The following is an 18,161-nucleotide window of genomic DNA, read 5'->3' on the forward strand; positions in this document are numbered from 1 at the left end:
ATGGGGTGTTTCTGCAAGAGGTGCCTTTAGGGCAGAGCCCAGCACGAGGGACGAGGTGCCCCGGGAGCTGGAAGGCAGAGGCAGACCTATCTGGAACAGCCTGGGCAGTGGACTGAGGGGTCCCAGGGTCAGCCCAATCTCTGGTCACACTTTGGCACAGGCCTAGGGGACACGGAGGCCCCAGATCCAGCTCTGACAAGTGCTGAGAAGGAACAGCATTGGGCCCCAGAGGCGGGCAGCCTGAACCCAGGGCAGCAGGGGCAGGCACGAGTCTCACTCAGAGGTCAGCGGTGGCAAGCACAGTGCTGGGGGCTCAGGGGCCTGGCCTGGCCCAGTGTCACCCGTCCAAGCCGCGCCTGAGGAGCCTGGAGTTTGGCAGCGGCCCCTCCGCCTGCTCCAGGGTGGGTCTTAAGAACACTCTGGTCACTATATACATTCGTACAAAGACATAAATACAGAAAGCCCCGAGCTCCACAGACAAGAGCCGAAGGGACGCACCTTTGTCCCAGGGACAGCCCAGGCCTTGCCAAACTCAGCCAGACCAGGGGCTGAGGGGCAGAGGGCACTGGGGACTGCTTGGCTGCGTTCCCCAGGCCACGACTTGAGTGGACAATGGGGAAGACCACTGTGCAAAACTGTAAACAGCGCTCCGAGTAGCTGCTACCGCCAGCCGCCCGGGGGGGCCTCAGGCTGGGGGCTAGAGGCGGGTGGGGAGCTCGAGGCGGGCTGGAAGCTCTTCCTCGCTGTCGCTGCAGTTCCCACAGCAGTCCTGGAGGGCAGGGAAGACACGGAGGAAGAGAGGCAGAGCGGGTGCCATTAGCCACCAGTGCCGTCACCGGGCTGGTGCCGCCCGGGCAGACCGGGAGCTGCCCGGGCCGTGCTCTGAGGAGGGGGCTCCCCACGAGGGCCCTGGAGCAGCAGCTCCAGCCCGACATGTGTGGACATCAGTGCAGAGGCGGCTGACAACAGGCTGAAGTAAGGGGGACCAGGCGGACCCCGGTCTCGGCCAGGGCCCTCTCCCCTGGGACTGGCGGAGGCATGGCACGGGGACACAGATGGCTAAGCAAGGCTAGCAGCTTGCAGGTGCCAGGGTGCGGGGCACAGAAGCAGTGGGGAGGGGGGTGGGGAGCGGGCACCAGACTTCTTTCGCCCACATCTCGCCTCTGCCATGGAAGGGCTGCCTGTGGCTCCCCGAGGCCAGGCAGCAAGGCCAACCCACGGGGAGCCCACACTGCTCACCTCTGGAAAGAGAAAAGAGGCCGTGAGCCCAGCCAGGGGTGGGGGACAGGTGGGAACGAGGCCAGAGACCCTGGGCACCGCCGACACGGCTAGGGGATGCCCATTCCCCGCGCATGTGGGCACTGGCTCTGCCTCCCACCCACCGTCCCCTGCAGCCAGGCTGGGGGCCCAGGGAGAACACTGCTGGGGGTTACCTGGCGACTGAATAGCCTCTGCAGCAGTCCCTTCTTGGGAGGTGCGGGCGGCTGGCCCTTCCAGTCCAGGTCTGGGGGAACCGAGCCATCTATCCCAAAGACATTTAGCTCCTGGAAGCACTCGGTCTCCACCATCTGCCGCAGAACAGGCAGCTGTGAGCACTGGCCCCATAAGGGCCCGCCCCTCTGGAGCCCACCCCACTGGCTGGGCAGGCCCCCACCTCGTTCTGCCAGGGGATGGGCACACTGCCTGTGGCAAATTTCTGGTAGAAGTCCTGATCAGTGGCCTCCAGCTCCACACCCTTAACTGTGGAGAACTGTTCGATGTCCAGAACATCCTTGCAGTAAATGGCCTGGGGCTGAGGGGACAGAGGCAGCAGTCAGAAAGCAACGCCACCCACACCCACACCCACCCACACACCACAGGACAGCTCAGCCCTGAGCTGGGGCTGGTTGTGCCCAGACCCTTGCAGCTCTCTGGTTTGGAGTCAAAAACCCAGGGGTTCCATTCATTTCCTGAGCACAGCAGTTCCCTCTCTCTACGGCCCAAGTTTCCCCTCTGTAAACTGGGGACCATTATCTCACTGCTCCCTGGCTGACAGGGCTGCAGAGCTGAACTACTGCAGCCAACCAGCCCCTACAGTGCCATGTGGAATCAGTAACATGCACCCCTGAGGCTGCCTGGGTGCAACTGGGTGAGGAAGCGCAGGCTGAATCTCAGCTGACCCCATCAGCTGGGTTCCCCATGCAGGGCCCAGAGATGATGGGTCCTCTGGGATGTCTAACGGCTTCCTCCAACCCTCCTGCTTCATAGCCAAGAGAGGATTAGAACAGTCCTCTCACCTCCCTATAGCCCAGCCCCCTGCTGGGAGCCCAGCTCACTCCAGAAAGCCACTTCTTTTTCATCTTTACATCATTTCCCACAGTTAAGAATGTCAATTAAAACATCATCATGTAAAACGGTACAGCTGCTTTTTGGAAAACACTCTGGCAGTTCAAAAGGTTAACCAAAAGGTTAAACATAGCGTTACTATATGAGCCAGCATTCTACTCCTAGGTGTATACTCCAGATAAATGAAAACGTCCCATGAAAACTTGTATGTGAATGCTCGAAACAGCATTATTCACCATAGCCAAAAGGTGGAAACTACCCTAATGTCCGTCAACTGATGAATAAACATCATGTAACATATCCATACAATGGAATATTATTTAGTCATAAAAAGGTACACAGTACCAATAAAAGCTACAAAACTGCTGAAACTTGAAAACATGCAAAGTGCAAGAAGCCAGTCACAAAGGACTACATATTGTATAAGACCATTAATATGAAATGTCCAGAACAGGCAAATACGGAGAGGCATAAAGTAGACTAGTGGCTCTCAGGGGCTAGGAGGAGGAGGGGAGAATGGAGAACGACTGCTAATGGGTATGGGGTTCTCTGGCAGGAGGAGTGATGAAAATGCTCTACTTTTTTTTGTCCTTTTAGGGCCGGACCTGCAGCATATGGAAGTTCCCAGGCTAGGGGTCAAATTGGAGCTACTGCTGCCGGCCTATGCCACAAAAACACGGAATCCAAGTCACGTCTGTGGCTTACACCATAGCTCATAGGCACACTGGATCCTTAACCCACTGAGGGAGGCCAGGGATCAACCCTGGAACTTCATGGTTCCTAGTCAGATTCTTTCCCACTGTGCCACAATGGGAATTCTCTAACTTTTTTTTTTTTTTTTTGGCTGCACCCGAAGCATCAGAAGTTCCTGGGCCAGGGATTGAACCTGTGCCACACCAGTGACAATGAACACTAGGCCACCAGAGAACTCAGAAACTGTTCTAAAACTGATTGTGGTGATGGTTGCACAACTCTGAATATGCTAAAAGCCATTTAATTGCATACTTTAATAAAGGAGTGTGTTGTATAGCATGTGAATTAAATCTCAATAAAGCTATTAAAAACTATGTCATCATCAAGCATGCTTTTTCATCTGCTGCTTCTACAAGTTAAACTTACAGGAAAGGCCACTAAGGAACTTCTTTATCTTCTAACATTTTTTCTTTTTTTTGTCTTTTTGCTATTTCTTGGGCCGCTCCCGCGGCATATGGTGGTTCCCAGGCTAGGGGTCGAATCGGAGCTGCAGCCACCGGCCTACGCCAGAGCCACAGCAACGCGGGATCCGAGCCGCGTCTGCAACCTACACCACAGCTCACGGCAACGCCGGATCGTTAACCCACTGAGCAAGGGCAGGGACCGGACCCGCAACCTCATGGTTCCTAGGCGGATTCGTTAACCACTGCGCCACGACGGGAACTCCTAACTTTTTTTCTTAATGGTCACACTTGTGCCATATGGAAATTCTCTGCCCAGGGACTGAATCTGAGACACAGCTATGACCTAGGCTACAGCTGCTACAATGCCGTTTAACCAACTGCACCGGGGGAAGATTGAACTCACGCCTCCACAGCGACCCAAGCTGCTGTAGTCGGATTCTTAACCCACTGAGCCACAGCAGGAACTCTTCTTCTTCTTCTTCTTCTTTTTTTTTTTTGGTCTTTTTAGGGCTGCACATGTGGCATATGGAAGTTCCCAGGCTAGGGGCTGAATTGGAGCTGCAGATACCAGCCTACACTCTGAGTCTGCAACCTACACCACAGCTCACAGAAATGCTGGATCCTTAACCCACTGAGTGAGGCCAGGGATTGAACTTGAGTCCCTTATGGATACTAGTCGAGTTCGTTACCGCTGAGCCACAACGGAAAGTCCCTCCGTAACTTTAAATGAAAGACAGAGGGGCAATGGGATGATTTCGAGGTTACCTGAGATGATATGCGAGGGAAATAGTAAATTTGAGTGGCAGGGCCCCCCCACATGATGCAGTCCTGCAGAGGCAGCAGCCCCCTAACTGGTCTCCCTCGCCCACTCTCTTGCTCTATGTGTCCCCATGGACACCTCACATTCCCCAAAGACCCCCTGACACACTTAGCCTAAGACCAGGCACCCCCTCCCCTGCACATGCTCACCCCAACCACAGTGGCCTCTGCTGCTGTTCCACCTCTCAAAGCTGGTCCCCTCACCGGGACCTCAATGCCTGGCTATTCCTTCTCCCTGGAATGCTCAAACCGCAAGTCCTGGCGCGGCTGCCTCCTTCACATACTTTAGGCTTCTGCTTAACCATCAGCTCCTCAGACACCATCCTGTCTGAAAACACTCCCACCCCCACCATTCCTTTGCACTTACTGGTTTATTTTGCTGTGTCTTCCCACTAGAACGTGAAGGTGGGACTGGATCCTACCGACCCTATTTTTTTTTTTTCTTTTCTAGGGCCGCACTTGCGGCATATGGAGGTTCCCAGCTAGGGGTCAAATCAGAGCTGCAGCTGCTGGCCTACGCCAGAGCCACAGCAACACCAGATCTGAGCTGCGCCTGTGACCTACACCACAGCTCACAGCAACACTGGATCCTTGACCCACGGAGCGTTAACCACTGAGTCACGATGGGAAGTCCCTATTGACCCTATTAATTCTGAGATCTGGCACATATGGGCACCCCGATTTTTGTTGAATGAATAAACAATCACATGCATGATTGACAGCCACCCACCTGGCCTGGCCATCACCTTCCTGCCTCTCCCATGTTCCTGGTGAACCATCAGTCACAGGACCCAGCCTTCTTTCCCATGAGAGAAGGAAAAGCCGACGACCTAAGCTTGGCCAATCAGAACCTTCCCTGTGACTCTATACAGAGAAGCCTGAACTCAGCGGGAGAACAGTTGATGGGTTGAAGCAGAGCCAAGAAATGGAACCCTGGGAACAGTGTGAAACCCTGACGTTGGCCCCTACTCTGGGACCAATAAGCTCTACCACGCGCGTACGTCTGAGTTGGGTTTTTGCCACTTGGAATCTGATAACTTGAGGACATTTCTGCCAGTAGGATGCCTGACCCACTGAGATGCCCAGTAAATGAGGGAGACTTTCTACATGTGGGAGTGTCTGCCCACCAACGGGAGGTTGATATTGCCAGGTGCGAAGGGCAGAGACAGTCTGCCAGCCCAATGGCCCTACCAGCTGCTGGCAAGGCATCTTGGCTTTCCTTTGGGGAACTGAGCTCCCCCACTGGCAGTGGCTCAGGTGAGCATATGACCCAGGTGTGGCCGATGAGGGCCTCTGAGCAATCAGGTAATGAGCATCAGCCTGAGGTCTTGTTTTTTTTTTTTCCTTTTAGGACTTCTCTTGAAGTTATTGGGCAAGAGGCACTTTTTTGTTTGTTTTCTTTTCTTTTTAGGGCCACACATGGAAGTTCCCAGGCTAGGGGTCAAATTGGAGCCACAGCTTCCAGCCTACGCCACAGCAATGCCAGATCCGAGCCGTGTCTATGACCTATACCGCAACACTGGATCCTTAACCCATTGACCGGGGCCAGGGATTGAACCCGTATCCTCATGGATACTAATTAGGTTCGTTACTGCTGGACTACCACAAGAACTCCAGAAAACTGACTTTTAAGTGGTGGCAATTAATGTCTTGTAAAGGGCCTTTCAGGGTCTATAGATAAGAAATGGGAAGAAAGAGAGCAAAGAAGTAGGAGGCTAAGGAAGAAACCTCGGTTGTGAAACCAGGAGCGAGGTAGTAGTGTTGGGCGTGTGGTCAAGAGGCACTTTCACTGGGGTGGCTGAGCTGTTAGGCTGCAGGCCTGGCCCACCCTGGGGACAGCTGCCCAAGAGAGAAGGCTGCACACTGACCAGGAGGGAAAAAGAAGAGAATTCTTCCATTGTTGGAGCCCCGGATCTGGTATGTCAAAAGCCAGACCTATCCTGGAACTTTTTTATGAGCCAGTGAATTCTGCCTTATTGGTTAAGCCACTGAGGTTTTCTTTTTCTTTCTTTTTTTGGTGTGTATGCCTTTTTGGGTTGCACGTGCGGCATGTGGAAGTTCCCAGGTTAGGGGTCAAATCAGAGCTGCAGCCACCAGTCTATACCACAGCCACAGCAATTCAGGATCTGAGCTGCATCAGCAAGTTACAGCACAGCTCACAGCAACTCTGGATCCTTAACCCACTGAGTGAGGCCAGGGACCGAACCCCGCATCCTCATGGATAGTGGTTGGATTCATTATCGCTGGGCCATGATGGGAACTCCAGCCAGTTTTCTGACACTTGCACTAAAGGGGTCCCAACCAATCCTCCAAGAGCCCCTGGCCCCGGCCCAGGCTCGGCCCAGCACTCACATCAGGCTTGAAGGGCGGTTCTAGCATGCCAGCTCCCAGTCGCTTGAAGTTTAGCTTCTTGAAGAGGGGGTGCTCCTTTACTTCTCGGGCACCGCCCCCACCACACCCCAGGCGCTCAGCAGGGTCTTTGCAGAGGAGCTGCAGCAGGGCAGGAGCAGTCAGGGTAGCCCCAGGAGAAGTGCCCCCAGCCCCAGCCCTGGCTAGTTGGGCCTCCCTCTGGCTGCGGTACCTGGGAGCAGAGCGAGCGGGCCTGCGGGGAAAAGTGCTCCGAGTACTCCTCGGGCACCTCCTTCACCAAGCGCTCCACCTCCTCCCGCTTGATCTTCTTTTTCCTCTGCTGGAAGGGCGACTGGCCTGCGATCATCTCATACAGGAGGCAGCCCAGAGCCCACCAGTCTGGGCTGAACGTGTACCTTTCGTTCTTCACCACCTCTGGGGCTGGGCAGGACAGCACAGGTGTTAAGACTGGGCAAGAGGTGAATCGAGCCCTGGAGCCCCAGAAATGCCCGACAAGCACATTAAGGTGGGGGACCAGCTCAGACAACTGCCAGCACCAGCCAGGCAGCCACCACCACTGGGGTGAGTAGGAGAGCACACATCTCATCATAGGGAGGTACTGCGGCCCTGCAGGGAGCCAGGTCTTTTTTTTTTTTTTTTTTAAGGGCTGCACCCGAGGCATATGCAGGTTCCCAGGCTAGGGACTGAATCAGAGCTATAGCTGCTGGCCTACACCACAGCCACAGCAATGCGGGATCCATGCTGTATCTGCGACCCTATACCACAGCTCATAGCAACGTGGGATCCTTAACCCACTGAGTGAGGCCAGGGATCGAGCCTGCATCCTCATGGATACTAGTCAGATTCATTTCCACAGAGCCACAATGGGAACTCCGAGAAATCCATATTTTAACCATGAAGTTGTCTGGGTTATCAAATGTTGGCAACTAATTCAAAAAAAATTTTTAATAGGGCCACAGGTGTGGCCTATGGAAGTTCCCAGGCTAGGGATCAAACTGGAGCTACAGCTGCCAGCCTACGCCATAGCCAGAGCAATGCCGAATATTAACCCACTGAGTGGGGGCCAGAATTTGAATCCGCATTCTCATGGATACTAGTCAGGTTCTTAACACACTGAGCCACAACCGGAACACCAAATTTTTTTTTTTTTAAATGGCTGTACCCACAACATATGAAAGCTTCCGGGCCAGTGATTGAATCCAAGCCGCAGCAGTGACCTCTGCCGTGGCTGCAGCAATGCTGAATCCTTAATCTGGTACTGGTAATCTTGTACGAATCTGGGGATCAAACCAGTGCCGCCAAAGAGACAAGCCAGGTCATTAACGCACTGAGCCAGAGCGAGGACTCAAAATGGTTATTTTTTTTTAATGGCCATGGGCACCCGTGGCATATGGAAGTTCCCAGGACAGGGATCAAATCTGAGTCATAGCTGCCATTTATTTCTGCTATAGCTATAGCAATGCTGGATCCTTTAACTCACTGGACAGGGTAACCCACTGTGCAGGACTGGGGATCAAACCTGCACCTCTGCCGTGACTCAAGCCACTGCAGTTGGATTCCTTTCTTTTTAGGTCTGCAGGAAATTCCCAGGCCAGGTGTTGAATAGGAGCTGCAGCTGTTGGCCTATGTCACAGCCAAGGCAATGCCAGATCCGAGCCTCATCTGCAAACCTATGCCACAGCTTGCGGCAATGCTAGATCCTTAACCCACTGAGTGAGGCCAGGGATTGAACCCGTATCCTCATGGACACTGTGTCAGGTTCTTAACTTGCTAAGCTACAATAGGAACTTTGACGTCAGATTCTTAACCCACCGCACCATGGTGGGAAGTCCTCAAATGGTTTTAAAATCAATTTGTGGGAGTTCCTGTCGTGGCTCAGTGGTTAATGAATCTGACTGGGAACCATGGGGTTGTGGGTTAGATCCTTGGCCTCGCTCAGTGGGTTAGGATCCAGCATTGCTTGGTGGGTTATGGATCCGGCATTGCTGTGAGCTGCGGTGTAGGTCACAGATACGGCTCGGATATCGCGTTGCTGTGGCTCTGGTGTAGGGCAGTGACTATAGCTCCAATTAGACCCCTAGCCTGGGAAAATCCATATGCTGCAGGTGTGGCCCTAGATTAAAAAAAAAAAAAAAGACAAATAAAATCAATTTGATTTAAATAAAGATGCAGGCCAAATTAGGCCTACTTTGCAACCTCTGGAATTTAATATCAGAGAGAGGAAAAAGGCAACTCATTTGCTAAATACCGACTGCCTGGTCTGTGGGGATTTTTGCCTCTACTGCCTCTTTTCATCTTCAAGGCAACCCTGGGAGCAGATATGATGATCACTTCATAGTTGGGGACAGTGGGGCTGGGAGAAGCGGAATGTCTGGCCAAGGATACCTAACAAGGAAGAGGTGGAGCCCTAAGGAGCTCGGTCTCCCGGTCATGTGGTCCCAAGGAGAATACAGGGCCACATTTTGGCTCCCACTACAGATGGCACTTCTACCCCAAGTGTGAGCAGCTCTGGGGAGCCGAGGACTGGGACCATGGGAACAGGTGTGAGATCTTTCGTCCTTCACTGGTAGCCACCTGCAGGCCTGGGCAGTAGAAGAAGCTGTGAGGAGTTCCTGCTAAGGTGCAGTGGGTTAAGAATCTGACTGCAGTGGCTTGGGTCGCTGAGGAGGCTTGGGTTTGATCCTGGCACAGTGGATTAAAGGATCCAGCATTGCATAGTTCAAAGCTGCACTTCGGATTCAATCCCTGAACCAGGAACTTCCATATGCCTGAGTGTGACCTTTAAAAAAAGAAAAAAAGAGAGAGTTCCTGTTGTGGCACAGTGGAAACAATTCTGAGTAGCATCCATGAGGATGCAGGTTTGATCCCTGGCCTCGCTAAGTGGGTTGGGGATCTGGCATTGCCGTGAGCTGTGGTATAGGTTGCAGATGCAGCTTGGATCCTGCGTTGCTGTGGCTGTGGCGTAGGCCGGCAGCCATAGCTCTGATTCACCCGTTAGCCTGGGAACCTCTATATGCCTCGGGTGCAGCCCTAAAAAGCAAAAACAAAACAAAACAAAACAAATGGAGCTCAGTGAATATGCAGTGAGTGAATGCTGTGGATTCGAAGTGTGTGGGGCCTCAGCTGAGTCTTGGTCTTCTCATCCATAAAAGAGGAACATCAGCTCTTTCTATTCTGAGGCACAGGAGACTTCCAAACAGAAGGTGTGGGATTAGCAAAAAAACCAGGAGCCTAGGGGGCTGGGGGAGGGAGACTCACCCATGTAGCCCACGGTGCCCACACGGCCCTTGATCGTCTGGCCCTCGGGTACATGCACTGCCAGCCCCAGGTCAGAGATGCGGATATGACCTGGATGTGGGTGGAGAAGCAGGGAGGCCCATTAGACAGATGGACCAGGCCGCCCCCCCCCCCCCCCCCGCCCTCCCGACCCTGTGGCCCCACCCACCCACCATGGTCATCCAGTAGAATGTTCTCTGGCTTCAGGTCCCTGTGGGGAGAGAAGGTCAGGGTCAGATGCTGCTCAGTTTGCCAGGCAGCCAGATGGGACCATCCCTGCCCAGCTCACTTGCCTCCCAGAGTGGGATGTGCCGCAAGCTGCAGGAGCCTTCTGCTGCCAGAGGCCAGAGAGCCCTGCCTTCCCACCCGGCAGCCCCTACTCGAGGAAGCAGATAGAGGATCTATGCAGCCAGCACTCCTGCAACCCGCTAGGCAAGTGGAAGGCAGCTCCCTTGGGCAGGGGGTGGTGGGGGGCAGTGGTGAGAAGGATGGGGGACAGGGATGGGGGTAGGACTTCCTGGATATTATCAGCAGCCTTGCTCACCCCTAGTATCAAGGGGCTTCTGCCCTTCCTCCACTTTGGTGGCTGACTCTATACTTTTTCCATCTGCCAAATGGGGCTACTCATCCATCTCTTCATGGGGCTGCTGTGGGGCCCAAATGAAATTATCACCGGCTAAGCAGAGCTGTGTGCTCTGTATGCCGGGCTTTGTACACCTAACAGCATTATCTCATTCATTCCCTACAACCTGCAAGGCAAGAATTATAGTCTCTGCTTCCCAGGAAAAGGAAATTGTGTTGGGAGCAGAGAGCTGACTGGCCAGGGTCACACAGAGAGGGGTGACAATGCCAGGATTTGCACATGGGTCAACCAGACCCCAGAGCCTGGGTTCTGAGTCTAATGTGGATGTGGAGCCCCCAGCCAGGGCCCACAGACTTGCGCCCGCAGTGACAGCCCCAGCACACCAACATCCCTCTGTAGCCCCTGGCTGGGAGGGCCGTGTCCCATACCTGTATACGATGCGTTCCCGGTGCAGGTCCTCCAGGCCACAGCAGATCTCCGCTGCATAGAAGACTGCCCGCGGCTCTGGGAAGCCAGCCTGGCCCATGTGGTAGATGTGGAACTTGAGGTCGCCCCCGTTCATCAGCGTCAGCACCAGGCACAGCGCATCCTTGGTCTCATAGGCGTAGGCCAAGCTCACCTAGGGCCAGGGGGACCCAAGCTTTCAAACAGGGGCCATGGGCCATTTGGTGGTGGGACTGGTGCCAGCCACCCCCCAAATCCTTCTTAGTGCCACTCCGCAGGGCCCAGCCTGCTCCCCAGGCCAGGTGTCAACACCCCAAACCCACCATTCCCAGGCATCTCTGGGGGCAGGGTGGGAAGAGACCTTGGTCCAGTGAGTGGGGAAGGCAGCGTGTGGCCGGGAGAAGGGAGGGGTCTCCTGTCTGTACTTACTACAAACCTACTGTTCACTTTCTCCAGGATCTGCTTCTCATTGAGGGCCATGGCTTCCCCTTTCCGCTTCTTGATCCGCTTCTTCTCCAGCTTCTTGCAGGCATACATTTTGCCTGTTGCCCGCACCTGGCAGGCGCATACCTGTAGCCAGGACCAAATGGGGACCAGTTATGCCCTCCCTGGGGCTAGTGGGACTCAGAGCTGGGAAGGAGGTGGTCAGGACCCACCCTACCCCAGCCCTGCCCTCTGCCGGGCTCTGGCCTGGCCACTCACCTCCCCAAAGCCGCCTTTGCCCAGGACACGGTACTGCCTGAAGGTGTTTTTGGTCACTGGCTGCCTGTGGGCAAGGGGTCAGGGAGCAGAGGCTAGCTGAGCAGGGACCGTGAGAACCCCAGCAACCTGGCCCACACTAGCCCAGCCTTCAAGGAACTCACCTTTCCAGCCACTTCCACTGCAGGAAACGGTTGAAGTAGATGCTGTCGAGGTAGTCGGCAAAAGGGGCCACGCTCAGGTACTCATGGGTCAGCCTATTGAGAAGGGCCAGCCTGCCGGTCAGCCCCTGATTTCCCAGGTTATCAGCTTGATGGGCCAGGCCCCCCATTATGTGTATGCTCAGCTGGAAAGGCATCGTCCTTGGCCAACCCTCCTGCTAACCCACTTAGGCAGGGGGCAGGCATCCTGTGCTGAAGCCGTGGATGCTACAGAGAGGAGGCACCCTGCCCAAGGCCACACAGCAGGGGCAAGGCTGGGGTGAGAGGCTGAGCTCCTTCACCAGCTGCTGAACTGTTCGCAGCCTTCTGGGTCCACAGAAGCCCCCTCTTCAGGACACAGTGCTCAGCCTGTGGGCAAGGAGAGGCTTACCGGGTGAGCTCCTGGAAGAGGTCTTTGCAGGGCCCTTGCTCCAGCCGCTGGGCACAGTTAGTCACCAGTTGCCGGGGAACCTCGGGGATGAGGTCAGGACCCTGGGGACAGGCCACACACAGGTGAGTGCAGAAGGGTCCCTCGGCCAGCTGCCCACTCCAAGGGCAGACACGGCAGAGATCTCAGGCCTCTGCTAGGGGTGGCTGCAGCTGGCGGTGCATCAGCCTGCCCAGTTGCTGACCTTGGTTCCTGCCGCTCCCCTTGAGGCAGCATGAAGCAGAGCTGCTGGCAGGCTGCGGGGCCCAGAGCCCTGGCCCACCCTGCTGGGCTCCATGCCCACAGCGCTGCCCAGTGAGCCTGGAGCAGCTCCAGGGCACTCTCTGCCCAGAATGTGGTCATTCCTCTCCCCATCGCTGAGCTCTGCCCTCATCCCTCCATCAGTGCTCACTGACCGTGTGGCTCAGAAAATTCTGCATCAGCCGCCGCCCACATGCCTTCCGCTTCTCATCTGGGGTCACTTCATACTCAGCCTGCAGGGTGGGAGGCAGAGCAGCTTGGGGTTTGGGTGGAGCAACAGGTGTGGGGAGACAAGGCACACGTGGCCTGAGACCCCTGCCCACCCTCAATGTTGGGCTGGGCTGCACTCACCACCCCGTCCAGGAAGGCAGTGCAACGGGTCAGCTCGGGCCTCGTGGCGCAGAACTCTCGGAACAGCAGGCGCCCAATGGGCTGCCGCTCGCACAGGCTGTGGTAGTCACGCTCTGCAGGCAGAGGTGGGAGCCGCTGGGTTCCCGGACCTGGAGCCTGCTGGCAGGGCGCTCCTGTCCACACTGCCAGGCCCGGGGCCCCCACCAACAGCTTCCGGCCCCCCAGTATGGCAACCGTTATCTCCTTTAGAGCCCTCACCACAGCACTGAGGTGGCACTACTGTTATTGCCATCACAGCTTGGGACTCTGAGGCCCAGAGAGGCTAAGTGACTAGCCCAAGGTCACACAGCCAGGAGTGTGGCTCCAGGGCCTGGGTCCTCACTTCCGGCCGCTGTCTCCTGGTTCACACCACTTGCATACGTCACAGTGCTGGGGTTGGGTGCGGTCTGTGAGGTTCCGGCCCGGCCCGGGCCCAGCCCACACCTGCTGCCTGCCTGGCGAAAGTGTGGGAGGAAGCTGTGGCTTCCGGCAAGCTCGAGGCTAGGCCTCCGACCCGGGGATGGTACTCCCAGCCCACGTGCAGGCTGTCAGAGGGGGCCTGGGTCCTTCTGATCAAGGCTTTGCTGGGCACCCCCAGGACAGGGCTGGGTGGAGCTGAGCACAGGCCTGGGGTTCCCCGGGCAGTTGATCTGTGGGCTGACTCCAGCCCCCGCCACACCCTCCGTCCTCAGCCCTGCTCATCCGGGCCTGGCCCTCCCTTCCGCTGCTTCCCGCAGATGGCCCCAAATCTGACCCCGTCCCACCCTCCCCAACACCTACCCCAACCGCCCCCTGCTGTCCTGTGTGCTCTCTGCCCTCCACCCATCCCAAGCCCAGGAACTGAAACTGGGTTGGGTGGTGCAGCCTCAGTCTCTCCGCTCCCCGAAACCCCTCAACCCGGCCCTCCGCCCCAAAGCAAAGTCTCCAGGGGGGCTGCCCCGGCGCCAGCAGGATCCTCTCACCTCTGCATGGCACTGCCCCCCTGCCCTACCCCCCAGTCTCTACTCAGGCCTCACCAAGGCTGAGCCGCAGCTCTTCACACTGGCTGATGTGGGGGAACTGCAACATCTGCCGCCATTTCTTGCTTTTGCCTTTGCGATTCCCGCCACCGCCTGTCGGAGTAAACAGCAAACGGATGCTGGGTCGGGCACTGGGTCTCAAGTCCTGCTATGGCCTCCCGGCCACCCTCAGTGTGGTCCAGAGGCCTTCAGGGCCTGACCTAGGCCAAGCCCACTCTGGGAGGCACCTCAGGCCTTCCTTCCACATGCTCCAACATGTCCCCACCGGAGGACGCACATGGTCCCCTGGGCCTTCCTGCTAGGGGCTCCTGGGCTGGAAGAGCCAGGAGAGGCAATGGAGTCCAGGTGGCTGGGGGAGGGAGGAGTTCCAGGAAGCTCTGGCAAGCCTCAGCTGCTTCCTACCCGGTAGGACTTTCCCAGGTGGAGAAAGAGAAGGACAGGACAGTGGTGAGAACTGTGTAAGTCATGGCCCAGAAGGGAGACGTTCCAGGACATGGGGACCATGCCTGAGAGATGCCAGAGGCAAAGGGCAGCCTGGGGCCCAGGGAGGCTCTAGGCCTCTATTCCAGGCCCTGCACCAGAGCTATCACAGTCTCAAAGTGGCACCAGGAAGGCTGGCACTCAGGATGCCTACCCCTGCTTTCCTGGGTACCTGCCCCATTTTACCTAGCTGACCCCTCATCTGTAGCTGTTGAGACCAGGGTAGCAGTGCAAATGCCTACAGAGCCAGAGCCAAGGTATGGTAAATGGGAGACAACAGGGAGGGGTAGGGAGTGTGGTGAACCAGACTTGGCTTGCCGCTTCAAACAGGGGTAGCTGCAGCTGATTGCTTGACTGTTTCTAGGCAGGAATGCTGGCTCAGGGTGGCCAGCTCTTCTGACTTTCAAAATCAGTTGGGGGTCCAGGCTGTTATATGAAAGATTGGTTCCTGTATTTTAAAACCCACTGTAGCCAAATAAACACAACACATTAAAGAGCTAGCCAGCTGTGGCCTGTGGGTCATGGAGTTGAAAATAGTGGAAGGGGCCTGAGTCTTGAAATCTCACAGACCTGGGTTTGAACTTCCACTTTACACTTCAAGCCCATCGCTTGTCCTCTAGGGACCTCAATTTCTCCATGTGTACTTGAGGTCCAAAGCCATCTCCAGAGGTATTGTGAGGGTGACCGAGAGCCTGTCCAGGATCCAGCAGAGCTGTGGCTAGAGGTGGGCCCCAGCTCCAAAACTCAAGGGTGACCTCAAGCCACCCCTTTCCCTTGCCTGGCCTCAGTTTCCCCTGTGGTTTCCCCAGCTTTGTTTCCATCTGGCCTGGCCGAAGGCACGTGGTGCAGGAGGAGGAGCCATCTTCTAGGGAGAGGGCAAGGTTGTGTCCCCTGATGGGCTCTCTGACCTAAGCTGTCTGGAGGAGGAAGTCTTGCAGGGTACCCATTGGGAAACCTGCTAGCGGCTCTCCTGCAGCCCACACCCAGCATATGCCAGTCATTGCTCCACTGTAAGTGAGCAACAGACCCCCCACCCCCAATCCAGGGCAAGGCCTCCCCAGAAGGGGAACTCCTCCCCCACCCCCGCAGGTCCCTCACCCAACCCTCCATCCGCCTGCTACCCCCACCAGTTACTTCCTCCTCCCTCCTCCCAGCCACATCAAGGCAGCAGCAAAGAGTCACATGCAAATATCCTGTCCTGGAACTGCCACCAGAGTCAAGGGGGCTCCTCCCCACCCAGCCCGGTCCCCTCCCTGTGCCTCTGAGAGCCTGGGAAAGGAAGGGGGACTAAGCGAGGATTCGCACCCCCAGTGCCACCCCACTTCATCCTCACAGCAACTCTGCCAGACCCGGCCCAATCTTATGAGAAAACAGGCCCTCAAATGAAGAATCGATTTGTCCAAAGTCCCAAAGCCTGGAGGAGTCCAATCCAGCTCACTGGGACCACAACCGAAGCTCCTCTCCCACCACAAATGTGCGAGGCATCTCTCAGGTGTTCTCTGAATACATACAATCCCAAACCACTCGGAGCCTCAGATCACTTAGGAAGCTGGCAAAAGCCCGGCCCAAGCTGTTACCCAACTCACGAAGGGGTTCTGATGCACCTGGTCTATGGACCAGGATTCAGGACTCAGTGACAAGCGGGGCTTCCTTTAGTTTTCAGTTCCCATTCCCAACCCTTTCACAAAAAGAGTTACTGAAGTTCAGAGAGAAGAGACTTGTTTACAGCTACCCAGGTGGGAGGGGCAGAGCCAGTTCAGATATTCCAGCCAAGACATGGGTCCCAGTCTGGCTATAACCCCCTGTGCATCACCCATGGCCTGTCAGAAAGTGCCCACACTCTCTGGCCAGGCAAAGCACTGCTCTCAGTAGGACTGAACGGACTACAGCCCTGGGGAGGGAGGTCTGGCCAGGCTTTCCCCACCCCTCCTCCCTGGCTGGCTGGATGACAAGGCAGAACAGAATCAGCAGATGCCCCCAGAGGCTGGGAGGAAGGCCTAGCCCCAGGACTCGATAAAGGACAGGAGATAAGGAAGGCTCTGGGCACTGAGGACCCAGCCTGCTGTGCCCATTTCCAGGCAGCACCTCCCCAGGGTCAACCTGCAATGGGCAGGCAGGGGGCACCAGATGCTGTGCCAGTTGGGGGTTCCTCTGGTTTTCCTACAGACTGCGCTGGGGACATCCTATGTCGTAGGCCTGGGTCAACCCGTCTCATTGCATCCTGGGGGCTAGTCCCTGCGCCGAGCCTGGGTTTCCCACTTGTAAAATAGATCAGAAAGGTGAAGCAGATGGCTCTTTCAGCCTGGAAGCCCAGCAAAGAGTAGAAAAACTGCCCTGACCTCCCTGCCCTAGAGTTCCAAAAAGAAGTGTCTTCTCTGCTGGTCCCCAGCACCCTGGACAGGACAGGACATAGAGTAGGTGTTCAGTGATTACATTACTGAGGTGGTCAATGGCAGGTGAGGAGCAGACTGACCACAAGGCAATGGGGGCCAGTCTGGTCCTTCTGTGTCCCCAGGATCCTTATAGAGCAGGTGCCTGGTAACATCTGAAAAGCTCAGCAACACTAGGTTCACCCCGCCAGCTCCCTCTGCCAGGCCTTGCACTCAGTCCCACCAGCCCAGCATGCTCCCTTCCTTCAGAGCTCAGCTTCCAGTTATTTCTGTGCCCCTCTGCCCCACTAGTCTGGGCTTCCTGAAGGCAAAAACAGTGACCCATTCCCCTCTGTCCCCAGTGTCCTGAGGCACTGAGCAAGAGGACGTCTTGCTGGTAGTCTATGTGACCAGCTTTCTCCACCTCGGGTGGGCTATGCTACTGCAGAGTCTTAGTTAATTCATTCTCCAAACCTTTTACCCGTGCACTAACTTTGTGCCGATCCAGGCTGGGCGCCAGAGTTTGGGCCCGGGGCACGTGGGGAAGGCTGCCCCTTCCTGGGGCATCTTCTTACCTCTCACCTGGGAGAGGCCTCAGAGAGGCTCTCCCAGGACTGAGGTCCCACCCTTCCCTCTTCCCTCCTCTCTCCTTCCCTCACCCCCTCATACACACACGCACGCACACACACACACACACACACACGCACGCGCGCGCGCGCGCACGCGCGCCTTGAGGGCGGCGGCCTGACCCCCGCCCTTTCCTGGGCTCCGGCTCCCTGGGGGCAGGTGCGGAGGAGAAGGACCATGGGCCGGAAGGGCCCCTGTCTGAGCGAAATGCTGGGCGCAGAGAGAGCTGCCCTAGGGGTTCGGGCGACTAGGGTTCCCAGCGGAACTCGGAGGCCGCGCGACCGCGTTCTCCGCACCCGATCGCCTCACCTTCCCGGGCCTTGAGTAGCACCGTGTTCGCTACAATGTTCTCGAGCTCCATGGGCTGCGGCGCCGCCGGGCCCGCCGGGCCGCGCCACCGGCCGGGATCGCGCGAGGGAGCCGGGGCCGGATGGCGATCGGCGCGGCGCGGCTCGGCTCGGCTCGCAGTGACCGCGCCGCGGCCTCCCGGGCCTCCCCGGCCGCCGCCGCCCGCCGCGCACTCTCCGCCCCCTCCCGGGGGCCACCCCGGCGCCGGCCAGGCCCGCCCCGGCCCGCCCTCTGTTTACTTTACTCGGCCAATAACCGGGCGGGTGCTCCCCGCGCCGTCTTCCCATTAGACAACTTCTTCATCATCCCCCGCCCCCAGAGACAGGGATTCGTTCAAAGGAACAGGGGGGCGGGACTTAATACGTCA

General features: G+C 56.7%; 1 protein-coding gene across 5 annotated transcripts; it reads right to left on the reverse strand.

The window, feature by feature from the left end:
* Positions 1 to 431: 431 nt before the first annotated feature.
* GRK6 (G protein-coupled receptor kinase 6) lies at positions 432 to 17,972 on the reverse strand. Of its 5 annotated transcripts, none has more exons than XM_047777989.1 (16): positions 17,756 to 17,972; positions 13,968 to 14,063; positions 12,913 to 13,025; positions 12,717 to 12,794; positions 12,265 to 12,365; positions 11,838 to 11,930; positions 11,677 to 11,740; positions 11,404 to 11,544; positions 10,959 to 11,149; positions 10,121 to 10,158; positions 9,930 to 10,019; positions 6,883 to 7,091; positions 6,654 to 6,791; positions 1,655 to 1,792; positions 1,434 to 1,568; positions 432 to 1,241 (listed from the first exon to the last, which is right to left on the reverse strand). In XM_047777989.1, the coding sequence occupies exons 1-16, from the start codon at positions 17,805 to 17,807 to the stop codon at positions 1,236 to 1,238; spliced, it is 1,683 nt and encodes a 560-aa protein (XP_047633945.1). In that variant the 5' UTR covers positions 17,808 to 17,972; the 3' UTR covers positions 432 to 1,235. The 5 variants fall into 5 exon arrangements, with proteins under 5 accessions (XP_047633945.1, XP_047633944.1, XP_047633947.1 ...); XM_047777988.1 differs by having other exon boundaries at positions 432 to 769; positions 17,756 to 17,958; XM_047777991.1 differs by lacking the exon at positions 17,756 to 17,972 and adding an exon at positions 13,171 to 13,402 and having other exon boundaries at positions 432 to 771.
* Between the last annotated feature and the right edge of the window lie 189 nt (positions 17,973 to 18,161).

Source organism: Phacochoerus africanus, chromosome 4 (assembly GCF_016906955.1).
Source record: "Phacochoerus africanus isolate WHEZ1 chromosome 4, ROS_Pafr_v1, whole genome shotgun sequence".
NCBI lineage: Eukaryota > Metazoa > Chordata > Mammalia > Artiodactyla > Suidae > Phacochoerus > Phacochoerus africanus.